At 35.6% G+C, this 27,385-nt stretch overlaps 3 protein-coding genes across 3 annotated transcripts in view; all 3 read right to left on the bottom strand.

Moving 5' to 3' along the window:
• The window catches only part of LOC136809702 (SRSF protein kinase 3-like), a 29,088-nt gene extending 15,401 nt beyond the window's left edge, over positions 1–13,687 (bottom strand). Inside the window, exon 1 of the mRNA XM_067066250.1 lies at positions 13,590–13,687. Within this exon, the coding sequence (XP_066922351.1) occupies positions 13,590–13,620 (31 nt within the window). The 5' untranslated portion in view covers positions 13,621–13,687. The remainder of the gene's footprint in view (positions 1–13,589) is intronic.
• A 1,374-nt stretch (positions 13,688–15,061) lies between these two features.
• Positions 15,062–19,647, bottom strand: LOC136809466 (dual specificity protein phosphatase 6-like). Its single transcript, XM_067066003.1, has 3 exons — positions 19,013–19,647; positions 18,374–18,802; positions 15,062–16,562 (listed from the first exon to the last, which is right to left on the bottom strand). Exons 1-3 carry the CDS (start codon positions 19,353–19,355, stop codon positions 16,273–16,275), a joined length of 1,062 nt encoding a protein of 353 aa, XP_066922104.1. The 5' UTR covers positions 19,356–19,647; the 3' UTR covers positions 15,062–16,272.
• Positions 19,648–20,372: 725 nt separating this feature from the next.
• On the bottom strand, positions 20,373–27,289 carry LOC136809455 (protein SHQ1 homolog). The gene is made up of 12 exons (XM_067065992.1): positions 27,185–27,289; positions 26,930–26,997; positions 26,542–26,606; positions 25,573–25,698; positions 24,761–24,855; positions 23,546–23,620; positions 23,217–23,329; positions 22,522–22,682; positions 22,052–22,152; positions 21,561–21,614; positions 21,269–21,392; positions 20,373–21,047 (listed from the first exon to the last, which is right to left on the bottom strand). Exons 1-12 carry the CDS (start codon positions 27,257–27,259, stop codon positions 20,704–20,706), a joined length of 1,401 nt encoding a protein of 466 aa, XP_066922093.1. The 5' UTR covers positions 27,260–27,289; the 3' UTR covers positions 20,373–20,703.
• Positions 27,290–27,385: the final 96 nt, after the last annotated feature.

The following is a 27,385-nucleotide window of genomic DNA, read 5'->3' as shown; positions in this document are numbered from 1 at the left end:
AAAGCATTACTTTTATAAATTGCTTTTTAATTAAATTCCTTAAGAATAATTAAGAATTCAATAGCAAAAATGACGCTATGAACTTTAAAAAGACGTTAATGTTGCATTACCTTCCTTCATAAAAAGTGATGTTACTACTGTTTTAATGGGTAATTAACCTTTTTGTTTCAAAGTTTTTTCAAACTGTCAGCGAAGTGAACTGTTTTCAATTTTTCGGAAAATTTTTCTAAATTAATGCATCAAAAGTTATGGTTGTTTTTCTGTGAAAAGTTGGGATGAAAAATTGGTCAAAAAGCACTATTTTCAAGATTTTTAGACAAATAAGATTTTGAGACAAATAAGCTTTAAGAAAAACTTTCCGAAAATCTATTTGTAGTTTGGTAAAAGATACACCATCTACCGGAAAAAAAATTCAAAATATTTTTTCTTCGCCGAAAATAAGCTCTTCAAAGTTGAAATACTCTTCTTCGCAAAAGTCTTCATTTTCTTCTTCATCAAATTTTTTCATAGCAATTCTTAAATTTTCAGACTCAAGGACCATTGGCCTAACAGAAAATGTATAACATGTCAAAGTTTTGTTAGCTACATCAAGTAGAAATTTATATTTTGTACGTGGCAATATAAAAAATTCACTATGGTCAGAACCTTTAACATGACAACGCTCGGCCACCATACAGATGGTAATGACCAAAATCAGCAGCTGAAACGAATTTTCTTCAAAAAAGCTTGATATGTAAAATTCATACGCCATGATACACAGTAGTCTCTCTCAGGGTCAGCTTTTTTATGTCCCGTCCACACATACCCCTCATCTGCCATTCTTAGTACCCTGGTCTAGGTTAAATTTGCCATAAATAGCAATTCATCATATCGATACTTGAAGTTTGAAATATCTAAAAATTTCTGTTCTGGAAAAAGAACCAAAAAAAAATCAGAAGAATAATGATGAAAATGAAGTATAATACATTAAAGGAAGAAATTTTAGCAAGAATTTAATTTGGCGGACGAATGACATTTGTGTCCAAAAAACGCCATTAAAAAAGGAAAAACCTGTTTTAAAGCCTGGAATAGCAAACATTTGGGGGAATAATAAAGAATAAACCAGCTGCGCTGGAAGCTCCGGCTTAAGAGATTAAAAGATGTGAAAGATGAGCTTGTTGAGTTAGTTGTGTTGGAACGTTGCCCACAAAATGCTAATCAGAACAGATCAGAAAGCAAAGTAATAATTCTATTGCAGAGCGAGTATGAGAAATAATCTTAACGAATAAATAAACCAGCTGGAAGTTTAGCTCTTCTAAAGTGATTACACATGCACTTTCTTGCCTAAAGAACCAACCCATCCCCCCCCGCCCACTCATCCTCGACTAAAAAGTTCAAAATTGGAGCTAAATGAGATAAACATTTAGAAGTCAATATTTCCAAGTTCTTGATTTGATTGTCCAGATAAAATTTTCGGGAGAAAAATAGCCTAAATTAGAGGCCACAGGCTTTTAGCTAAGCATTATTTTTTCTGTTGGGATAATACTTGGGGGAGAGTAGGATAAACCAAATAAAATGGTACAATAGTGTGTATGTAATAAATAGTGGTATATATATTTGGAAAAAACCTGTTTCTGGTTTGAAAAATCTTCAAAAGGAACGGTTGCCCCAGCCAAAGAAATTACGACAAAGTCCAAAAAATATCATTTTCAGTTATAACACTGTGAAAATTTCTCCGATCTTGTTCAAATTTACACAGGAATTGTGTTTTAGTATCCTTTACTGAATTCTTATAGTGATATGTTTGTAAAAAATCTGTGTTGGGTTTGAAAAATCAAAGGAACGGTCGCCAGCCGCGATGAAATTACGACAAAGTCCAAAAACGATCATTTTCAGCCATAATCCTGTGAAAATTTCTCCAATCTTGTTCAAATTTACACAGGAATTGTGTTTTAGTATCCTTTATTGACTTCTCATATTGATATGTTTGTAAAATATCTGTGTCGGGTTTGAAAAATCAAAAGGAACGGTCGCCAGCCACGATTCATAGTTTGCAGAGGGGTATGAACCCCCCTAGGTTTATTTCATCCCCCCCTATATACCCATCCCCCCCTTTTGTAATGAAATCTTATTCCCCCTTTTTTTTTTACAGAAAATCCGTTTCGAAGGAAACTCGCTTTCCCACCTACCAGCAAAATTATCAACAAGAAAGAGTATGAAGTATTATAGTCACGAGCCAACAATGACAGAATATAACTAACTTACTTGTATTTGATTAGAAAATTGACCAAAATTTCCAACCCCCCCTTTTTTATTTGATCCCCCCCTACATTCCCATCCCCCCTAGTTTTTTCGGCAGATCTCGGTACCCCCCCTACAAAGGCCCTCCAGAAAGTTGTTATCCCCCCTATTAAAAAGGGGGGGTGCAAACTATGACGATGAAATTAATTGTTATAATAATTAATTATTTGCGATGTTAGCTTTTTTAGGCTTATGCAAATAAATGGATAGAAATAGAAATATAGAAATACCATCAACTGCTCCAACTTGGGACTATCTTACGCAACATGGAAGGGCCATTCCACCGAACCTCAAAAGTCATTAGATTTGAGTTTAATGAATTCCGCGTATTAAAAAATACACGATTTCTCTTTCGATTTTACACTAAGTGAAAATACAGACCAGATATCAACAAGTCCCATGTTGCGTACACTCGTCCAAAGTTGGAGCAGTTGACGGTACAACACAAAGTTCAAAAACGATCATTTTCAGCCATAATACTGTGAAAATTTCTCCGATCTTGTTCAAATTTACACAGGAATTGTGTTTTAGTATCCTTTACTGAATTCTCATAGTGATATGTTTGTGAAAAATCTGTGCCGGGTTTGAAAAATCAAAAGGAACGGTCGCCAGCTGCGATGAAATTAGGACAAAGTCCAAAAACGATCATTTTCAGCCATAATACTGTGAAAATTTCTCTGATCTTGTTCATATTTACACAGGAATTGTGTTTTAGTATCCGTTATTGAATTCTCATAGTGATATGTTTGTAAAATATTTGTGTCGGGTTTGAAAAATCAAAAGAAACGGTCGCCAGTCGCGATAAAGTTACGACAAAGTCCAAAACAATCATTTTCAGCCATAATAATGTCAAATCTTTTCCAATCTTGTTTAAATTTACACAGGAATTGTGTTTTAATATCCTTTATTGAACTCTCATAGTGATATGTTTGTAAAATATCTGTGTCGGGTTTGAAAAATCAAAAGGAACGGTCGCCCAGTCAAAAAATAATGAATACAAAACAGGCAGAAACAGGATCATTTTCAGCCATACACATAACACCACAAAAACTGCTCAGATCGTTTTCAAATTTGCACTGTAATGTTGCAATTTTTATAGTATTCTCTTTCGAATTCCAATGAATGTGTGTTTGAAAGTTTCATTCCATTGTCAAGTTACAGAGTTTTATGGTTTTGTGCGTGCGTCCATAAAATAGAGAAGTTAGCCATATGCAAGATTTTAAGCACTCTAGCAGCTGACGATTCATGGCCAAAATTTCTCCAAGGTCTTTCCACATTGTTATAGACCAGTATGCATCAAACTTCTCATAAATCATGTCCAAAACATCATGAATAATGATGAAAATGATCACTATCTATCACTGAGATTTGCAGCTAAGCCCACTTTCGGCAGCCATCTTTTTCTAAATACTTCCGCAATATTATCGAAATCCAGATAATCCGTTTTTATTAAATCGGAATAGATCATCGGATTAGATAAACAAAACAAAATGTCTTGACCTTGACCGTCGTTGTCGGAAGAGAGAATTAAAGGCTCCTAGGCCGGAGCAATAAAGCAACTTAAATTTGGCGGATGACAGAAACAATTTAATTTAGCGGGTACTTAGTTTGTCAGATTTTGACCAAATCCGCCAAATTTTCTTCCCGCCAAAATTTATTCCCTGTGCAAAAAAAGGGAACACATCAATATCCTAGAAATGAAAGCAGCCCTGATAGCACTGAAAACCTTTATAAAGGGGAATAACCAGAGTTCAGTACATCTACTGATAGACAGTCAAGTAGCCCTGGCACATATTGTGAAAATAGATTGGCTGACATGACAAACTCTACTCTAATAAGCCTGGCAAAAGAGATCTGGTCATTTTTGAACCAAAAGAACATCAGCCTCACTGCAGAATATATTCCATCGACCCTAAACAAAGAGGCAGACTTCGAGTCCAGGAATGCAAAAGACTGGGGGGACTGGAAACTAGCAAGGCAAACGTTCAAACACATAATGAATGTGTGGGGACCCCCAGAAATCAATATTTTTGCCTCAAGAACCTCTCACCAACTAGAGACTGTTGGAAACCAGACCCACACTGTCTAGCAGTATGCACTGAACCAACCCTGGGACCAAAACCTAGTGTATGCTTTTCCCCCATTCTTCCTAATAGGGAGGTGTCTGGGAAAAGTAAGGAGATCCAAAGCAACAGTGATTCTAGTGGCCCCAATTCGGATGAATCAAACTTGGTACCCAGTCTTATTGGGAATGCTAATATCAAACCCAAGAAAGATAGTAATGAGGGAAAACACTTTAACACATCCATCAGGGGAGATCCACCCTCTATACTGAACCAAACCCTCCACCTAGCGGTATGGGAAACCTCGGGAGACAAAAGCCTTCAAGCAAACTATCACAAGCAGCTTTTTTCCTTATCCAACAGTCCAAGGCAGAGGGAACTAGAAAACATTACCTGTCAGCCTGGAAAAGCTTCAGCAGTTGGTGTGATAGGAAGGAAACTGATCCCATTTCAGCCCCTATAGAGAAGGTGGCCAATTACTTAAGGTACCCTTTGAAGAAGGGAAAGAGTACCATAAATCATTTTCCAAATAAACAAACCTCCAAAACACTTCAAACAAGGGAAAAAAGCAGAACCCATTGAGTTCAGGAAATTTGAAGGAAATTTGAAGCGAATATTTTAAACTATGTCCTTACAATACTTTAACAAGTTATATCTCACTCACAAAAAGAATCAGAGACAGACATAAAACATCCAAGCTGTTCTTAAGTTATGTTGAATCACACAAGCCAATTGGGAAAATCACGACAGCCAGATGGGTCAAAGAAATACTGAAGATGGCATGCTTAGACACTGCCATTTTTCGAGCTCATTCTAAGAGATCAGCCTCAACCTCCAAAGCACACCAAAAGGAAGCAAACATGACAGACATTCTAAAATGCAGTGTTGCAACTAGGTTTTGTGAATATGAACGAAAACCTTAGGATTAGATGGTCATTTGAACCAAAAACCTTCTTACTGGCAAGACGGAAATGATATATTTGTATCTCAACTGGACGGTATCCGTCTACAGACGGAAAAGTTGCAACACTGAAAATGGGTAATTGGTCTAACACGTCGGTATGGCAGAAATTCTACAAAAAGAACTTTAGTACAGAAGAAAAGTACATAAACTTGCTCCTAAAGGACAACGAAGCTTTAAACAAGGACTTAGCCGGCGTTCTGCAAGCCTAAGTGAACACTCACTCTAGACTGCGTCCGCTCGGCAGAATGAATTCGTCTGATTTTAAGCGATATAAAATTTGAAAATTTTTCCAGGCCGGAGGCCGAAATGGGAAACATGAATTTTATGAGCTTAAAATCAGACAAATTTATTATGCCGAGCAGACACAGTCTAGAGTGAGTGGAACGAAAGCTAAGGAAAAGCATCGTACATGCGTCCTATAAGTGATGCAAATGGAAACTTTAATTCTGTTACCGCCCATATTCATTTGACAACGCAAAACGTCAAATTGACATTATGAGGGGGTGGGGGTTTTCAAAAGTTAGTTTTGCATTATAAGAAATCAAAGGTATACCTTTTTGTGAAAATCGTGAATATTTGTTACCACCAACCACACTATACTTTTCAAGCTGTTGAAAATATATTTGTTTATCGGCGATCCAAAAAATATCTGCAATCTGATTGGTTAAAAAGAGTACAATATATCTTGTATTTTACATGTAAAAATATAAATTGACGAAAAGATGCTGTTGCATTGTAGCGGTAGAAGCAATCTAACGTCACTTTGCTACAAAAGTGTCCTCCAACACAAAAAGTGCATTTTTTGGGTCACCGATAAACCAGTTATCAGACATTAGCTCGTACAATATGGAAATATTTCACTCGTTCCGGATTTTCTGTATATTTACTTTAATTGTACGGAAAAATCTCGGAACTCGTAAAATATTTCTCATAGTGTACTCGTAACTGTCCGATAACTATTACGTATGAATTACATGAAAATTTGCTCACATGATCCCATTAGGTCGCGCTATGATATCATATTTTCATTGTTTGCGCTCACCACATCGCACGAGTGGGGAAAGAAGGCGGTGCACCTAAAGCACGACACAAGCTTAGCGCCAAGTTGAGCAAACTGGGGAGGCAATTTTAGTAAAATTTGATTTTAGCGCTCCCTATAAAAAGAAAATGTCTGTAAAAATAACGCAAGCAAAGCAAGCACAAAAAGTTTTGGGTATTTTCTCTCTTTTTGGCCAAAAACTGCCATATCTAAGGTGTATAAGAGCAAAGGGGCACCAAAATTAGTAATTAGAGGCGTCTTTTTGCACCCTTTGTATTTCGACGCCCCTTTGAAAAACCTCTGCTGGGAGGCATTTGCACCCCATCCATGCCACCACGCTACTGGTGGAGGGGGTTTAGAAGGTAACGTCAATTTGACGTTATGCGTCAAATGAATATGGACAGATAAAAAAATTCACTCCATTAAGAATTAGTGAATAAGATTTTAGATTGATAAAAAGTACAAAAAGAACGGTAGATGCTGTGAAATCCGATAAATACAGCACTAAACAGGGTTGCGATCAACCTGGCACTCTTCGTCTAGAGAAGTGCGAAGTTCATTTTTTGGTATTGGTTGTATCAATTGGATCAATATCAAAGATAATCAAATAATCTTGTTGAATCTTGTTCTCGCTATCAAAGACTGAAGACCACAAGCTTTTACACACCAGGTTAGCCCTGGACTATTGAGGTATAAAATTATTTCATTACTTCCCTATCAAGCCAACGTTTCAGTCATTATCATATATCCAAAGGGTCCTGTGGCTGGTCAACCAGGCATTTTGCTAAATCCTGAGGAGCAGCTGCGCATGACAGGAATTTGGGTTCCCATGTGCAGCTGATCAGGTATCTATTATCCTGTTGTCTTCCTTTACGATCCACTTGAAACCTATCTTTAATACATTCGAGCGTCTCAAGTTAAGTTTCTCAATCTCTGATTTGTACAAATCATCATGTCACTGAATCAACGTTCGGGCGCTGTGCCAAGTAGTGATGTTTCAGAAAATGTGATTGAAACTGGAAGAGAGCTCTTGCTGGTCTTGTGGAAAATGCTCCTACTGACGTTATCAAAAATTGCTTTACGGATGTACAACCCTGAACTTCCAACCAAAGACAACATCAAAGCACTTAATCATGTCGCAAATCTCCAATCATTGAAACCCTTGACTACTCACAACCTCTTCATCATCATTGCCATCTAACAACCTTAACAAGGATGATGCACCACCTATTATGTTTGAAGATCAAAAATTTTTTCCCAGATGTATGCCAGATTTGTCAAGAATCATATTCATGCAAACTCAATGACAAACCACTCATTAGCTGTGGTGCGTGTGGTCAGGAAGTGCACCGACCATCTAGCTTAAAATTCTGATGAGCATGAACTTTTGAATGACATGAGAAATATGTAATCTCATCTTTAAAATCCCTGGATTTTGTTATCTATGCCCGGCATGTCAAGACGAAACATAAATTTTACTCACAAAAATGAAACAGATGAAGTAAAACAAGCTCAAATAACAAATTCACCTACGCAGATCACTGAAGCTGTTGAAGCCACTGAATCTTTCTTAAATGGAACCCAACCCACTCCAAGAAGGACACTCCCTCACATTCCAATCACCCCAGATATTATTATCGACAGACCCTCGAATAAGATAGTTGATGGAATATACCTTGGTAGGACTAATTTCCTAAAATCTAAATTTCAACGCGAATTACAAAACGACGCAACCTTATCTTCAGATAATACTACAACACCTTATCTTCGGAATAATAACAAACCAAAGGAAAAGTCTCTGATGAAACTCCAGTTTGTAACTTTTACAAGAAAGGAAAATGTAAATATGGCAGCACAGGCAAAGATTGCCGATTCAAGCATCCAAAAATCTGTACCAAGTTACTGAGACATGGTAATAAATCCCCAAAGGCTGTAATGCTGGCACAAAATGCAACATGTTTCATCCACGTATGTGTTCTTCATCGATCAGAAAAGGTGAATGTTTTAACACAAATTGCACTTTTACTCATGTCAAGGGACTAAAAGGGACCCAGTACTAAAAAACCATACAAACACACAACAATCATTGGATTTTCTGAAAATCTTAGACAATTTTCGGACAGAAATGATATCAATGATCACTACCAATCTGAATGTACGAAATATTCAGCAACCATCTCAAACTGTACATCAGAAATACCCACACCAATTTCACCCCCGTCTTCAGGACTATCCCACTCAACCAAAGCAATTTTTACCACAACAAACAAGAGATACCACATCAATGAATACTTTTTCTTTTATGAATATTCAGGGTTTATGTCCCCAGACCACTCAATCATCAGTTCCTCTACTAGAATCAATTCTTCATTCTGAGAACCACATTTTTATGGGCCTAACCGAGACATGGCTATCATCTTCGCACAAGAAAGCAGAGCTTGAAATTGAGGGATACGAGCTTTTTCGCAAGGATAGAAATCGCATCAAATCCAAATATGGAAGACATAGCGGAGGTGTCGCATTTTATCTTCGAAGCGACGTATCTCCAATGTTTGAGCCAATACTTGAATTTTCAAATGGTGTCAATGAAGCTCTACTACTTCATTCAAAAAACCTTAACCTTATTCTTGGTGTCATTTATAGACAGCCAACAAATATTCTGCACAAATCAGCGGCTCCGGAATTCTTGGACCTTATCTCAGCAATGCAGGACATCATCGAATCAATCGAAGGAAATACCCCCGATATTTATCTATGTGGTGATTTCAATATACCCCACACCATAAAAAATGACTCTTACATACCATCAATTAGTTGCAACAAACAACTTCTAGATGTTTTAAACAATTTTACTTCAATTTTAAACTTGAACCAGATGATCCATAAGCCTACTCATTCTAATGGCAATATATTAGACTTCTTACTGACTAATAACTCTGATTCAATCTTCAACTACCTATGCACACCAACTGCTCTCTCAGATCACTTCATCATTGATGTTACAAGCCATCTGAACTTTTCTATGACTGAAAACAACTATAGTAATAACAATATAAAAATTTAAAATTTAATCAGTGCTTTTGATAGTTTTAACTTCTATTATGATCAAATTAATTGGGCTATCATCAATGAAAACTTCAAAGACACTGACTGGCACAATATTTTGAACCCACTTGATTCAGACCCTGACGCCCAATATGATCTTTTTATCAAACAATGCATATTCATATATCTTCAAATAATGTACCTCTCCAAAAATATTTTCATCCAAGAAGAACGCAAGCCAAGAGACAGGCGGATTTTAATGCGAAAAAGAAAGAAACTGAGAAAAAGATTTCAAAATCTTAAAACTACAGAAAAACTTGTTGAAATTGAAGTGCTACTTTCAAAAATCCTTTGCTCAAGAGAGGAAACAGAAAGAAGCTGAAGCAACCTCTAAAATCAAATCCAATCCAAAATTCTTCTACTCGTACGCTAATCGCTTCTCGAAATCTAAACCAAAAGTTGGACCCTTAATCGATCCAGACACTAACAAATTGACTAATGAGCCCCTTTTGATGGCCAATATCCTACAAAACCAATACAAGTCTGTCTTCACCCAACCTCTTCAAAACTACGACCTTCATCCGCTTGAGTCACAAATACCAACACTTGAAGATATCAATCTGACTATCGAGGAATTTGTCAAAGAAATCGGTACACTGTCACCAACTTCAGCACCTGGACCTGATGGTTTTCCAGCTATTCTTCTTCTGCTTCGAAAACTAAAGATAACATTGCTCTACCACTTTCAATCATCTGGAGAAACATACTTAACAAAGGAATCACTCCAAAACTTTTAAAAACTGGACATATATCCCCAGTTTACAAGAAAGGGAATCAGGGACTTGCTGAAAACTATAGACCCGTTGCCCTCACATCCCACGTTTCAAAGGTCTTTGAAAAGATTGTACGAGCCAAGATACAAAATCATCTAGAAGAAAACAATCTGTTTAACAATAATCAACATGGCTTTAGGAAAGGCCGCTCATGTCTTAGTCAATTGCTTCAACACACCGAAAGACTGATCCATTACCTAGAGAATGGAAACAACATTGACGTTATCTATTTAGACTTCAGTAAAGCTTTTGATAGAGTAGACCATACCATTTTGTTACACAAGCTTCAGAAAAATGGCATAAACGGTAAACTCCTTGAATGGATCAGATCCTTTTTGACTCATCGAACACAGAGAGTTTCAGTAAACTCAACCTTGTCCTCAGAAACAGATGTTATTTCAGGTGTGCCGCAAGGATCTGTGCTGGGACCGCTATTGTTCCTGATCATGATTCAAGATATCGATAACAACATCCTTCATTCTATTTTGGCATCGTTTGCTGACGACACTCGTTTGATGAAAGAAATATCCAAACTGGAGGATGTTTATCATCTACAAAATGATCTAGACACTGTCTACAAGTGGACAGAAGACAACAACATGCAGCTGAATGGTCTTAAATTTGAGCACCTTGCCTATGGGAAAAACGACGCTCTGAAGCAAAGTTCTCGCTATTTTACCGACACAGCAACGTTGATCGAAAATAAAGACGAAGTTAAAGACCTTGGAGTCACCCTAGACACTCAGTTGACTTATGAGAAACATATCCAAGAACAAATCAAAAAAGTGAAAAATATAAGTGCATGGATATACCGCACATTTAAATCAAGGGAAATTGAAACCATGTTAACTTTATGGAAAGCACTAGCCATCCCTCATTTGGACTACTGCTCTCAACTCTGGTCTCCCTGGAAGCGTGGTCTTGTCCAGCAACTGGAAGAAGTTCAAAAATCATTTTTACATGGAATTCCATCCCTCAGACATCTCAATTATTGGGAAAAACTCAAATCATTAAAACTGTATAGCCTTGAAAGACGGAGAGAGCGGTATCAAATAATTTATACCTGGAACGTCATTGAAGGCAACGTCCCGAATTTTGATTATGACGAAAGTAAAGGAGGCATTTCCTACCATATAAATCAGAGATTGGGGAGAATTTGCAATCTAAAAGCTGTCAATATCAAACACAAAAATATCTGGAGGGGAAGTCTTTCCCAAGAAGGCCCTCGATTATTCAACACCCTTCCCAGACCAATAAGAGATTTGACAAACTGCCCCAAAGAAGTATTCAAAAAACACTTAGACACCTTCCTCACAACTGTTCCGGACGAACCTCTGCTTGCCCACTATTTTAACCTTAGGCAAGCTGACTCCAACAGTCTCAAGGAAATGTCGAAGCATCGGACTCAACGAGTTGGATGAGCTGTTCAAGCAAAAGCCAAAAAGAGGTACAAAGAGGTAGGTAGGTGGACGGGTCCCCTAAGTAAGGGGACTTTGTTGGCAGCCTCTCCTGAAAATTTCAGATCAAAACATAGAAGGAACAAATTGCTGTAACTCGATGAAAATTGGAAAAAGCTGGTTTTTGACTGTTTCTGATCTGTTATGTATCATAATAGTATATATGATGATGAGCAAACTGCGACGGAGAACAGTGGAATTTGTAATATTAATTCATTATTTCGTTATTTTTATTTTTTGCGAATGCAAAGTGAATTCTTTTTATTTTTGAATTAAGGAAATATAATCTAATAATATATCATATTTGATTGTCAATGCCAAAAGATATTTCTTTACTTAAAGAATAACCTGCTGTGTTGCTTTGAAACTTACATACCTAAAAACCGCATATATGTTGAACCTGACTGAACAAAAGAGTAATTACATAAATTATTGTGGAAGTGAACGCTTGAAACGAATGTTTGGGAAATCAAAAAGACAACTTTTGTAAGGATGTTGAGTTTTGTGTATATCACTTTGTGATGCACTGCTCAAGCTGAAAAATCACCAGCAAAGGTACAAAAATAATCCTTATTTGGCTAATGGTAAATTATTCTCCTGGGAATAGAACCGCCAAATGATCAAATCAAAACATTGATCTGAACCCCCTGATTTACAGCGGCTTTTACTAACGTGGTTCGGCTTGACCTTGTATATCAAAACAGGGGTTTTAATTTTTCATGCACGGGAAAGAATGTGTACGACGTCATCCTAATTAATGCTTTCAGTTTGCATGTTTTGAAAGTTTGATGTGTGTGTACTCCGCCTTCGTGGAATTTTTTAATGGCATGAAAACAGAATATGCTATGTCTTAAGAACAAATTTCTAAAAGGCTTTTGTTGTTCTGTAAATATTTCTTTCTGGATTAAGAAATTCCATCTATTATTGTTCTAATGATTATAATATTTCATTATATATATATACAATGCTTTTTGTCTTTCTTATCTTTGTGTAAATTTGCATATGTTTTGAATACTTTCCAACTAAATCCAACCACGGCTTTTTCTTTCCTGTATTTTTGCATGCAATTCAAGATGGCGAATGGAAAGGCGGAAAGGTCTATGAAAACACATGAAACATGAGCATGAGAGCAGGTTTTCAAGAAGATTTATTCAGATAAAGCTAAGAGGTTCCTCACTTGTGGATTTTAAAACCTACATAAGCAAAAGCGAAAGTTATTAATTTTGGAAGAAAATGAAAAAATTTGTGATTGAATTAAATCTCACGATAGTAGCTTATTATTGATTAAAGAATTCAAACTGCATTTGGTAATTTCATTCAGTCGTTTTTTGCTTTTGACTTTAGTTTTCAGTCAGGCACATCCTGGCAAATGAACGGGGTATTTTTCACTTGTGATTGGTGGCAAATGCAAGGGGTCGAAAACAAAAGTGATGTAATAGTGCTGAATACCCCACGCAATTGAACCGGGTTTGAAATATTTTGCTTCATTTTGAAGAACTGCATAGATGAAATTTTTTTTCCATGGGTCAATTTTTTCTTTGAAGATTGAAGAAACTTTTAACGAAAAAATAAAGTTCCCAGTTTTCTTCCTTTTTTCCCATTTTCAGTTTGAAGTTCATTTTTATTCATTTTCACGCTTTTAGCCTGAGACGTCCTATCTCATTTACACTGGGTGACGAATACCCCATGCAAATGCTCACCCCGTTCATTTGCCAGGTTCCAGCCAGGATGTGCCTGACTGGTTTTGTTATTCTTGGTTTGATCATCAATTTTGTGGTTAATATATATTTGGATTCAGTATCAGTCATATTTTGATCTATTACACGGAATTGGTTCAATTGATAGAATCAAATTTGAATGAAAAAATCGAAAAATTCTCAGAAATAAACTAAATAAATAGGTAGATACCTTTTCTTTGCTGGCCTTTCACATCGTCCATGTTGTTTACAAAAGTTCTGATTGCTAACGCATGCGCTTCTGCTAAGAAAATTCCGCGCGAAAAACTTTTCCGGTTATTGAAAATGCGCGGAAGATAAAAGATGCGGAAGCTTCTTTTAGATGAAAGCAGGCGGCATGTTCGACTAGTAGTTCGATTAATTCGATTGAAGAAAGGTTTGGGATAGTTCACTCGAAGATAAGTTCGAAAAGTTTGATTGAAGAAACGTTCGAGTACATCAAGACTTAAGTACCAAAATATATTGACTCAGAATAATACTTTACTTGGGCTTTACTCGAACTTTTAACATACCTTAGAATCCAAGAGGCTCCCCCAGGGGCTGGCGTGACGCGTGAATGACCCTTTTTTCTGTCGTGAATACGTGAATTGGACTTTTTCAACGCGTGAATACGTGAATTGAGATATCCGCGTGAACGTGAAAATAAGATTTTACCAGCGTGAATTCGTGAATCGAGATTTTGAGCGTGAACGTGAGAAGCAAATTATTGTCTAAAAAAACAAAACTGAATAAACCTAAATATGTAAAATTTTGAAGAAAATTCGGGGGGAAACCTTAAAGCTAAGGCTTAACTTAACTTAATTTGACTTGTTCGAGTAAGTTCGAGTAAAAAAGTGATAAAATGAATCTTTTCCACGCTTGTTAGTTATGATACGGACTTTCCATTGCTTTTGTATACTCTTTGGATACCGAAGTCTGAATCGCAGAGCTCTACAAAATCCCAGGCTGTATATAAAAACCGGCCTTAAGGAGCATACGAATCCGTTAGTGGTGGATGCCAGGAGTCTACTATGTTTACGCTGAATAGAATCGTAATCTGTCACACAGTGCATCATTTACTTTTTTAATTTTTAACTATTTCATTATGATAATTATGATATAGCGGACTAACTGGTAACCCTTTCTATTCTCTCGGATTCTGTATACGGTCGGGTTAATTGGGTCAAAGTTTGACCATTTTTAGAAGTAGTTTTTATATTTCAACTATCAACCGTTAGCTTCTTCAGTACCATTACAATGCAAAATGTCCGCGTTATTCAAGAAAATATGCAAAACATCAATATCGTGTAGGTTCGGTATAACGTCGGTATGTAGGATTTTTCTTTTTTTTCGTCATTTTTTACAACTGATAGTGACCTTTGAGCACGCACCATAGAAAAAAATGTTATTTTCAAGATCTAGCTCTGAGTGTGGCGCTTTTTGATTTTTTTTAAAATTTATTTCAAAATCTTTATTCTAGATTTATTTTTGACATCTTTCTCATTGCTGTTGTTTTCAAAATATTTTCATTTCCCAAAAATATGGTGAGTGTTGTAAATGCATTATTGCCAAAGGGTCTGCAAAATACAAACGCAGTTTATTGCACTCGAAATAGTGGTTTACTTTTCAATGAAATCGATGATCTAGAATATATACAACAATAAGAAGGGTTAAAATTCCATTATTTTTATATAAAACTATAAAAAATATACTTAAGTTAAACTATCAAAAAGAGACAAGCTTGAAAATATAAGAATAATAATTTAACGGAAAACTGCAGGGAAAAATAGAACAGTTCAATAAAAATTGGTATAAAAATTTAAATAAGCAATCATTGTTTAGAACATCATATGAAGAAGATAAAAAATACCCCAAGGGTTCTCTACTGATGAAATGAAACAGTGTAATAAAGTAATATAGAGTAAAATGAGGGGAAGAATTAGCCATTGAGTTTGAAGCTCCGAAGGGGCTAGAAAGATTTGTCCGTATTTAGAAACTTTGTGTGAAAACGACAAACAAAGCGGCGGGTCACGTGTTTTAGATGGGAAATAAGTGACTTCATTTCCCCTCCGGGACTTTGAAATCAATGCAATTAACGGTACAAAAACGAGACCTCATCAAGAGAAATCAAAAGGAATTCTACAACATGATTGAAGGTAGCCTGGACCGAGTTACTGGCAAACTCGAAAGTGGCATCACATTTCCACTCGAAAAGTTTGTACTGATTTTAAGTCAACATAATCGACAATACTTTAATCGGATTAAATTTTGCGAGATTTAATTTCTCGAAGAAAAAAAATCGCGAAATTTTCTGGATTTAACTGCACAAATCAGCGTTTTGAAAAATTTCGCGTAGATTTAATTTCACGAATGAGTCTGAAAAAAGCTTAAAATGGCCATTTTTTTTTGCTACAAATAGAGAGTTTTGACTGGTTCCTCCACCGAAAAAGAGATTTCAGTTGGATTTAATTTCGCGAGTCAGCAATCTGACGCGTTTTAGCAAGACTTAATTTCGCGAAAATGGCAAAAATACGCGAAATCGCGAAATTTAATCTCACAAAAGTTAATCCTATTAAAGTATAAATGAAACTTGACCTAGTCCTGACATAAAAGCACTTAGCATCCAGTAAAAAAGAACATTGTTTCAATTATTGAACGATTCGTTAAAAATCACTTTAAATACTTTAAAAACAGACACGAAGTGAGATAATGACATTGTCGTATTTTAGATGATAGGTGATTCAAATGTCTTTGAAGCTTCAGTCTCCATGAAACAAAACGATGCGAATGTATACGAAACAAGCCCAATAAACGGAGCACAGTTAACTAGAATCTATACAACAAAGCATCATGAGTCATTGGTCCCCTATCTTTAGTCAGCAGCTAGTGGTGGAAATCTCACTACTAATTGATGATGAACCTGGGCTGATGCTTCCTGGAGGATAGAGGGAGGCTGAGTCCTGTCTCTTGCGTTCCAATTCGAGTAACTGTCCCATGAAATTAAAGTTGGGAGCAATGTTTGTTTTCTTGATTTTAACCATATCGAAAGCTTTGTTGAGTGAGTAGTCGTATTTCAACATGAGGTAAGCGATGATGATGGTGCTGGATCGTGAGATACCTCCCACACAGTGCACCAATACACGACCATTCTCCTTGATTGCTTTATCTGGTGAATAGAGACAAGCAAAACAGTATTAGAACCTGAACAACAAATCCACTAGTCTACACACTGTAGACATTTCAAGGCCTCAACGAAGAAAATATTCACTACATACTAAGACGAAGGTAGACTAGAAACTCGTGTAAGGTCCTCTAACGATACTTTATTGAAAACGCTTCATCATCAACATCATCATTTCTCGATCGCAGTCGACATTCTGGCTCAGTCTCTTTGCAATAAAACACACCCATCATAGTGGGAATAAACGCTTATGATTCAACAATCCTGTCTCACGTAAAAAAGAGAGAGCACGAGGACTTATTATTACTTAATATGGACATGTAAGGCTTGTGGACACGAGAAGTTTCGTGTTGGTGCAATGAAGCATGCTCCATTCCACCAACCTGAGGCACTTTCTCGTGGCTCGACTCCATTTTTCTTTCTACCAATAAAAGTGAAATCTCACTTTTGTCCCTGGAACAATGGAGCAAAATTGATTCGAATCATTGTCCCAAAGACAAAATCAGAGTGTCTTTTGGGTATTTCCCTCACTTTTTGTCCCATGAAACAAAAAAAGAAACCATGGGACATGCACTTTTTTTATTGTGTTGGTCGGATAGAGCATGTTGCATTGCACCAACACAAAAAAAAACTTCTCGTGTCCCCAAGCCTTTAGAGTCAGCCATTATAATATTTTACACCATACGCATTTTTAATATGCGTTTTGTTTTCATAAGAACAAACTATAAAAGAACATGATAATGCTTCGATGGCTAAAAGATATTTATAAGATATTTATGACCACTGAAAAACAAATTCCTTAGGACATTGCACAAAAATACTCGCAAAATGGTGAAATTAATAACATTTTAAAAACATATTCAGATTTAAAACTTAAAAGGTCAAGAAGGCTTTCAAAATTCTTCTTCAAACAATATCTGAAGGAAGAAAGACTTTTTTTGGCATTTGATTATCTCCTCTAATGAGAGAGGATGGAATAAAATGAGGGGTAATTAGTGAACTAATGACTTGGCGGAAAATGCTAGGTCCTTTTATTTCCGGTTCTTTTGTTCCGTTGCCTAGGTGATTAATCATTCAATAATTGACATCAAATATGATTTCAAGAATTATAAAGGCAATTTGACAAACTCCATTGAGAAAAGAAATATTTTTCTTCATTTCGCTTTTTATTTTTGTTCGAGGAAATTTGACATTGTACAAAATAAGAAACAAACAACACTTGAACATTCATTTATCAAATTGCACTGCGCGTTTTATCAAATAATCCTCTTATAGCAAGAAAAAAAAATCACCATGTTGATGTCAAGATAAGAAGAGTACTTAAATAATAAGGAGCTAATTTGATTTTTATACATTTCGTACTTTTGTGTGAAAACAATTAAGTTTGTGTCTATCTGATTAAAGAATATATATATGCATCAACATTTGACAATAACATGATATTCCTACAATATTACCTTGCCGTAATAGGAGAAATTCAAAAAATTGATCGTTTCTATCACTTTTATCTTTCCTTAACAATCTCCTTACCATTCCATTGACCTACTAAGGTAGTTTGGGTATAAACACTTGAATTTTGTTGGTGAAACCTAAACTACACGTTCTTAGCTTTTCGGCTATCAAGCCTAAAATGTGTTCTAAGCCTGTTCTCATTTTCACCATTTTGTGAGTATTTGTGGTACCCTTTTCTTAAAATGTTCTTAACTTGTTCTTAAGATTTTGGCCACCGAAGCCTTATGTTCTTATATAGTTTGTTCTTAAAAAAAGGTAAGCCTCAAATATGATTTTTCACTTACCAATAAAATCGTAAGCCTCTGCAAAGTGATCAGCAAGATAACCGGTCCAATCATCTTTGACAGCTAACCGAAGGTACTGGTACTGTTCGGTGAAATCATTGGGAAGGTCTGGCGTGACGTTCAGTATGTGAGTGATGCGTGCTTTCCTCAACAAATCCAACGATGACGCATCCACTTTGTTGCCCAAGAAAAGGTTGGAGACGATTTCAATGGGTCCAGAAGAATCAGGTCGAAATAACAAGTCTTTAGCATTGTTTGCACTGTTGAGGCGAGACAGACCAACGTCTAGCATTGGTGAAGGGATGGTATCTGCTGATAATGCTGGATCCAGTGAGAGGTTGGAAAGACTGAACATTGCATTGTTAAGTTCATTACCTTCTCCGCATGTACATAAGTGAGGGAATGCTTGCTCGAAATGATGAAAACCACCTGAAATCGGTAGAAAAAAATATTATCAAAATTTATACTGTATGATCAATGGAATGTAATATACAATGCCATTTTGAAGTTTATCTGAAATCTAGAGTTTACGTCACGGTGTAAAGGATATCGAGTCAAGAGAATAACTTTCCGTAAATAATAAATCAATTTCAGTTTCAAAATCAGAGCAGTATGAAAAAATTCTTTAAGACTACAAACCTTTCAGATGGACTAAGGGTGGCGCATCCAATAATTTCTTCGATAAGATTTCCAAAATGCTGTCAGCGGTGACGGTAGTTGACGATTCATCATATAAAACAATCTTATCACAACTTGATCGATTCTCAAACTTCTCTTTTGCGATATCAGAATTAACAAAGTTCTTCAAAGGTACGTTGCCTTTCTTTAATCGTCTCAACATTAAAGATGGGACAAACAAATTAATGGCACCCTCAATGTGTCCTTTCGAATATTCATTTAACGTGCGACAATCTATAATCAAAATCTTTTCACCGAATTGGTATGTTTGAGTGTGTAACCATTGCACATCCTCGGAATTCATATTGAACGTCAAATCAGAAAACCATGTATTTACAACTTTCGAGAATCACTCAATGAATACGTCTGCTACACAAAACAAAATGCAGCCATCCAAAAATCTCAAAAGGTTTGATGTGAATCTTTCGTTCTAACGTTTCTTTTCTCTTCTTTTTTAATTCAATGAAACCACACAACGAACCAAGGGAGAAAAAAATGTCATGCTGAGAATCTGACGTCGTCCAAAGCCAACTATTTTTTTTCTTTGTTTTGATTATTCCATTTTTTTTGTGTCAGCTCTATTGTCTGTTCACACTGAAATGAAAATAATAAAAGAGACAATTATGTATCATAATCATGACATCTTTAAGCCAATCAAAACAGAGTTACCATGGTAATATAATATCCTGTTGACGATTATATGTCAGGGTTCAGTCCTTCTTTATAAGAAACCTTTTAGTTTTTCACTTTTTATAAATTTGATAGATCTCACTGACTACCTTTTCTAGAAATCCTTTAAAAATTTAATTGCTGTATTGGAGTTATAAGTTAAATTTCAGAGCTGGTTTCATTCTTATATGGTACGTTTTATTTCATTTCCAACCAGCTTCATACTTCTTATAAAAAGAGCGCATAGAGAAACTATGCTTAGAAAGTAAATATTATGTGTAGTAAGGGGGGTAAAAATGAGAATCAATGGATAGAGGGTCGTGTGACACTACAACTCATAGGCTGGCTGACTGACTGAAAAGAAAGATAATATAAAGACAAAAAGAGTATAAGCTACACAAGAGAAAAGACAGGATGAATATTCACTTTTTGCTTCCCCCTTTATACAATATCATGGGGAAAATCGTATACAAAGCCAATTAGTAGATAGAAATGATGAATGGAAAGGAAATACAATACTAATCAATACATCCATCTGATTTCTATGTCCTGATGACGAGAGAAAGCAAAAAAAGAAATGATAATCAGAAGGAATATAATTAGTGACAACCCCATCCTACGCTGACAAAAAAAGTAAAAAAAGAAAGGTTTTGCAATGTGACATCTTCTCAATCTACTTCTACTCAAACGTCATCGTGAAACAAAAACACTTCAGAAAAGGATGTTTGCTTATGGATTTACTCCAAAGTAAACATGAAATGTATATGCAAAGTACGCATGATGCGATGAAAATATACATGGGCTATGATACTAAAATAATCTAATGTAAAAGTAGTATGTACGTGTAAAAACACTATAGAATGTACTTGTAGAGATGGAATGGTAATACTAGTAGAATGGCATCCCTTTCGCCAAACTTCTTTTGACGGTTATATTCAAGGACAGACCTTGCCCATGATTTCCCACAATGCATTAGGAACGAATCAAGGAGGTGGAGGAGTTGGTTCATCATCGGAATCGAGGCTTTGGTCACTCTCTTCGTCTTCACTCGATGAATCTTCCTCGGTTGAAGTTGAAGAAGATGAAATATCATCTTGGTTGTTATTGAGAAACACTGATTCGATCTGTTCCAAATTGAACCCAACCACTTCTTTCTGAATGTCTTTCTCTTTCAATGCTTCTGCGATGGATGAGAGACGTTGTAGACTCACCTTTTGTACCCAAACAATGTAATGGTTGACGTAAAGTTCATTGAGAATGTATCGCGATTCGTCTCTCATTAGAATACCACGCATATCTAACAAACATTTTATTATGCAAACTTTCCCTACGAAGGAAGAAATTTTAAGATATATGGAAATCACATACCCCCAATTGATGTTTAAACCTCACGACAACAAAACCTAGCCAACGCTTCAAAACCCTTAGAAGCTCTCAAATGATCATCTCAACCCTTGATTAAGAAAAAGTCCTCAAGAATGAGTCAAGCCCTCTCTCGATTTTTTTGAAGATTGTTCTAATCCTTTGATGGAGTGAATAATACTTTACCTGCCATCATGATCTCTTTGACATCATTCCAAATGATGAGTATCAGTTGCCAGTTTCGATAGAGTGGATAACATAAAGCCCTTCGACAACAATTGACCACCACTTCATCAATTGTTTGAAAACTCTAAAAGAACGGTCTTAATAATGTTTAAGTTTGAATTCTCATATGAATATTTTAAAGATAAAACTTTTATGCAAAAAAATGTAGTAAACCCGGTACTATGATGGAATGAAGTATTACTTTCAACTTAAAAATTGTATTAATTCAAACTCATATAATTTCTAGTATTACATCAAACCATGAGAGAGTGCTGCTCAGCTTGCATATCGTCCAAGGTGATTCACTCTATAAAAAAGAAAGGCGATGCCGTTTTCAAAACATTTTCTAGCCACAGTTTGATGTCAGTTTTGATCATTACGAGTCGTTTATAACGTTAACCGTGTTATACGGTAATATAGGTGTTATATGATAATACGATAACTGTCACTGGAGAATGAAGTTTGTATAAACTACAATGGGCTTTTCCAGAAAAAAACGTATACCCTCTGTTGAGGAGGTCTATTTCCATTTCCGTAATGTTTGATATATGGTGGAATTCCATAGGGAGATATAAAAATCTGTCAAAAATAACTGGAATTCCATGGGGGTAGCTTTTTAAATCCTACTAAAATTCAGAATTCCAGGGGGAATTCCAGGGGGTTACAGCCCAATAATGCTCTTTTCCCTACAATAACCTTACTCTTTTTTAAATTATCTAGCATGCTGGAGAAATTTCGACATACCGTGTTTTCACCCTCAGTGGTCCTGTGGTCATAACAATAAGCGAAGAGAAGATCCACCAGCGAAAGTAAACATTTTCGTTCGTCCAGTGACGAGAGGAGATGTGATCAAATCTGTTAAGGACTTTTTATCTCTTCAAATATTAACATTTCGTCACTTCAAACACAATCTAGATACAAAGGGTATATACCCTTTTCAGTAAATCTTCATGCTACCACCTCAGTGAGTAAGAAACAAAATAAGAACTTCAAAAAGTTCAAGCAAGCCCAGGCTCGTGATCTAAATCTCTTTCAGTAACCCAATTCAACCTACTACTGTCCTGATGGTTAATAAAATTCGAGTTAGTAACCCACTCCTTTAACTGTACCATCAGACAAAAAGAAAGATACCAAAAAGAACAATACCAAATGATGAGGGAAAGGAGAGAAGAAAGAAGAATTTCCAATTAACGATGAAAAGGTGAAAAAGATATAATCCTTATTTGGTAGAAGAGTCAACATTTTTTCTTCTTCATCTGTGAAATGCAACATGTCGAAATGTTCGTTTTTTTCTTCGCTATTTTTCATTTTCGACAGCCAAGGAGGTGCAAAGTTGACCAAAGAACTCATATTATCCCACTCCACATAGTCCGCCCTAAAATAAGTATTAAAAGGTCCGGAAAATTTTGAAACAGCTTTTAAAGTTTTGTCTCTAATAGCATTATTTCTCATACAATAAAATTAGTTTGAAAGACTACAGTAGAAAGAGTTTCAACGCCAAGGGCGAGGTTCGGAGTCAAAACATCAATTGGAGAATTTCTCACTCAAACATAAAAGTATTTTCGAAAAACAAAAACAAGATTTGACCTGATTGTTTGACGTAGATCAAAACTAAAATAACTTTTAAAGCAACCATTATTCTATTGGAAAGAAGTGAGAAAAACTTGGGAAAAAGACACAATTCCATTATCATATTTTCTACTTTAGTATTGGTGAAATAAACTTAAAAAATAAAACTTCAAAAAAAAAAATGGCGGAGGTATTTCCTTTAGAGTGGTAATCGAACGATTGTTAACGAGCAGGAATACAAACAGGATGTTGGAATGGATATCACAAAACAAATGCAATATCGTTATTCCGGCTTATTTCATATCGAAAGAAAAGAGGATTGACTATTGAAAAATCTTACATATAGTGTTCTACGTTGAAATGGTTGTTTTCGTGATGGATGCGAAGTTTCCGTCGTTCAGCATGAGAAGTAGTATCCGGTGATGGAATGTCGATGAATTCCTCTGTCTCCTCCTATTCAATGAAAACGTTTGTACATATTAGTCATGGTTAGTTTTTCGGACAAAAACCTGGTGCTACGAACAAACGATATCCTACTGAATAAAATTCAAGTACCAACAAATCTCAATTTTTATCAAAATAAAAATAAGTTTATATTTTTAAAATACTAAAAATGGATGAGTTATTACAGAGGAACTCACAATATGAGTAAAACCTATATGAACATACCTGAAATTTGGACAAGGCATCTTGGAAACTATTTGCGAAGCCATATTTGTATTTTCCTGTTAAATCCTCGACATTCTGAAAAAAAAAGAGTTTCATTGATGTTGCATTATGTGCATGTTAGCTTCACTTGACTTGCAAAGAAATATATACAGATAATAAATACAAACAAAAAGAAATACATACATATACATATACTGATATACAGGGCACTTCGTATTTGTAAGCGATTACAACACCTACCGGGTGGTCCAAAAAAAACTTCGGATGTTTGGCAACGCTTTTGAGCAGAATGGATCAAGATATGAACTTGAATTTAACGTCATAGGAAAGAGGAAGGTCTAACTTAAGTTTTGAGTTATTGCTTTTTAAAATTGGTTCAGTAGTTCTTTGAGTAATCAGCTTTCAAAATGAGCGAAAATGAAAAAGAGACACGAGATTGAATCAGAAATGTCTTAATAATGTTTTATGAAAAAAATATTCACAAGGCTATATACAAAACTGATTCTTTGGGGAAAAGCGTTATTAACTCAGGCATACTCAAGACAAACCCACACTCTCTGGTCCTTCGTAAGAAAAGACGAGGAGTTTTACACACTATCATCACCATCACCAATATCATTTCTTTTCAATACATTTTTACCCGAAAATAATTTTAATTGTTAATTTTACATGCAAATACCTTCTGGTAATACTCAATGGTAGAGTTGATTACATTACGTAAAAATGCGTGTACGTTCGGTTGAATCAAAGAAAAGAACGAAAGAAAAAACAAACCGGACAAAATTCAATCACCTTTTTTGACGTATTTTTTGCACCTTTTGAAAAGTGATTTTTGATTCAAAGTGATCGTAACTTTTGAACCGATTGTCCGAGTGTAAAAAGTAAAAATACATCAAAATTTTTTAAGTTTTAGACCCTCCCCAATTTTAACAGAGCAAGGTCGACCTTACTTATCACTTTGTTAGCTCTAAAAACGTCACCAAAGATCCGAAGTTTTTTTTGAACCACCCGGCAAATCTTTTGACGGGAAAGCACTGTCTTGAGATATTTTACGAAATAAATAGATTGTTCGTGGTGGTATCATGTTCGATGCACAAAAATCCGCCAAAAAAACAAAACCAATTTTTGAAATAATCTCAGGTGAAGATGGAATAAACACTCCCATTGTTTAGGTAGGGAAGGAGAGGAAGGAACGTTAGAGAGAAGAATGAATACCTGAGAAGAAGTTTGTTGACACCAATCCCAATCTTCTTCTTCTTTTTCTTCTTCATGCTCTTCCTCTTCACTTACTTTCAATTTTTTCTCCAGATCTATCAAGTACGAAAAATGACTTATACAATTGTCGCAAAAAGGAAGTTACGTATTTACGATAGCATACGGGAATATCATTCCAGCTTTTAGGTAACAATACCTAACTACAACCGTTGTATCATCCTTTATAAGCCTAACAGAATATTATATGCAAAATTCGTTTTTATAGTAGGGGACAAGAAAAGGGTCCCGTGACATCGTTTATAGAACTAAAATTGAATTCAATTAGGTATGACAAGAGAGAAGACGCGGATTGTACCAGGGAATATTTTATGACGAATAAATGTGACAACGCACGCAAAATAAACGGGTTTGATACCATCTGAGAGAGCATGAAATGTAATACAACAGCTTTCGTACTTAAACACAAAAAGAGACAGCCGCGTTTTAAGACTAGCTCTCTGTCATCCCCATTACGATTTGACGTCGTATCTTATTGACGTAGGGACGTTTTTCTAAGTTTTTCTAACTTTAAACGGATACAGTTTTTAACAATTACATCACATTCTTTATCATAAAATTTCCTCATGTCCTAACTCACGTCCTCCCTCTCAAAAAATTTGTGAAATACCGAATGGGACTTACTATTACCCACCCACACACATTAACTAAGCATTCCCTCTACAACAATAACCCCCTTCTTTCATTTAAAAAAAAATACCTTAGAAATAAGGGAGCGAAGAGAGTATGAATTATCGAAACACGCTTGTTTATACCAGTACTAATTTCTTCAATTAAAGGTATTTGAAGTTCCTTTCTGGTTGCCATTAACGTCGTTACCATATCCAAATCTTGAAAGAATTCTCCTGGTGTTGCTTTCTTCAATTTAAAGTGAAAGATTCCTGAGAGAGAAAGTAAAGAGAAATGAAAGAAAAAAAAGGAGCGAAATTATAAATGAGCTATATATATATGAAACTCTCTTAGTGTTCAGGAAATGAATCGCTTCTCGAACTCCATGTGGTATACATAAAAAATAACATTTTCAAAGAAAATTGGAAAGAAAAAGTAAATAAAAGTATTTGGCTGGGAGGAGATCATGCAGCTATTCGCCGTGTGCCGATTATTAAAAATTAAAAAACGAAATCGATTTCTTTTTTAAGACCCGTGACGAAACGGTGTGTATCCTAAGAGCGAGTGACCAGTAGCTCATCCATAAACAAATTCCGATCAAATTTTTCAAACATTCCTCGAACAGTCGAATTTTTGAACTGTGCAACTTTTTTCTTTTATTTTATTTATCCATCACAGAGAAATGAAAATTGAAGAAAATAAACTGTTTCTTCTTCTTTTTCGAAACGTTTTTCGTTATTCTTTTTTCTCTTCAAAATAAATTGTCCTGTTATGTTATACTCAGAGTTTTTAACTAGAGTTGAAACTTCTATTGCTTGAGTTTTCGCAATTGACCAAGCCTTATCACATTCGACCCATCTAATTCGTTTATCATAAAAATATCAAAGCACAAAATCCTCAAAACACCTGATGGAAGCTAAAAAATATCATTTAAAAATATCAAAATATCAGTGTAATCTTTGCTGATGTCTTTTTTAAGAGATATGTTCAGTGAAGACCGTGAAATTGAACTTACAAATCTCTATCTCTCAACGGTTTAAAAAAGTTAAGATCTTAACTCCCTAATACATCCTCTTTCCTCTGGTAAAAACACCAATGAAGAAGGGTATATATACCTTCACCGACGTCATATTTGCCAGATTCTTCACACTCTTCACAAAGCTTGCCAGGTAGATTCAATCTGAAATTGATGATGAAAAAAGAAAATAAGGACTCTTCAATATACCTCATAGCCCCCTTCAATTTTTTGCCGATAAAGGTTATTTTGAAAACTTTCAGTTATTTTTCCATTCAAATTGACTCGAAATGGGTACAAGAATAGCAATTTCAAAATTCAAAAACTTTCTCTGTTACCCACCCATGGTGGACAACGTCAATTTATTCCAATATTCGAACCCCTCACTTCAGCCCTCAAGCCAGGGGCCTGTAGCTAGCATCTGAGCTGGGAATGAGGTCATGTCTTTATACGTTACAAACAAAAGTAAAGTGAACATAAAAAAATACCTCAGAAAATATGGCTTCACGTAAAATTTAAACATGTTCCCTTCCACGTATATTTCAACATCGTTTGCCTAAAAATTGAGAAAAGCCAATGTTGTTCAAAGAGAGTTACCTGCATTAGAGACCCAAAACCTTTACCAAGATAAACTCTAAATAAAGCGCAGAAAGGTTAAAAAGAACCTCAGCTTAAATATTCTTATAAAGACAAAAAAAAATATTAATGACGAGACCAGAGGGAATTATGGGAAATTATAATACCTTGACAAATTTGGCATATATATCAATGAAAAGGTTATCATCGTCCTGTCGAATCTTGAACAATGGAGTGATCATTTTTTTCCTTGATTTTTTCTTATTTTTATAGCACCTGGAAAAAAATGCATACTCTGTAGTTTAAGCATATAAAATACTGCAGAATAATATAATAAACCCTCTATGAGTCTGTTCGTAAATATGGGT

Source organism: Clytia hemisphaerica, unplaced genomic scaffold, assembly GCF_902728285.1.
Source record: "Clytia hemisphaerica strain Z4C2 unplaced genomic scaffold, Clytia hemisphaerica genome assembly, whole genome shotgun sequence".
NCBI classification, from domain to species: Eukaryota; Metazoa; Cnidaria; class Hydrozoa; order Leptothecata; family Clytiidae; genus Clytia; species Clytia hemisphaerica.
This window is presented reverse-complemented; position numbering and strand designations above follow the sequence as displayed.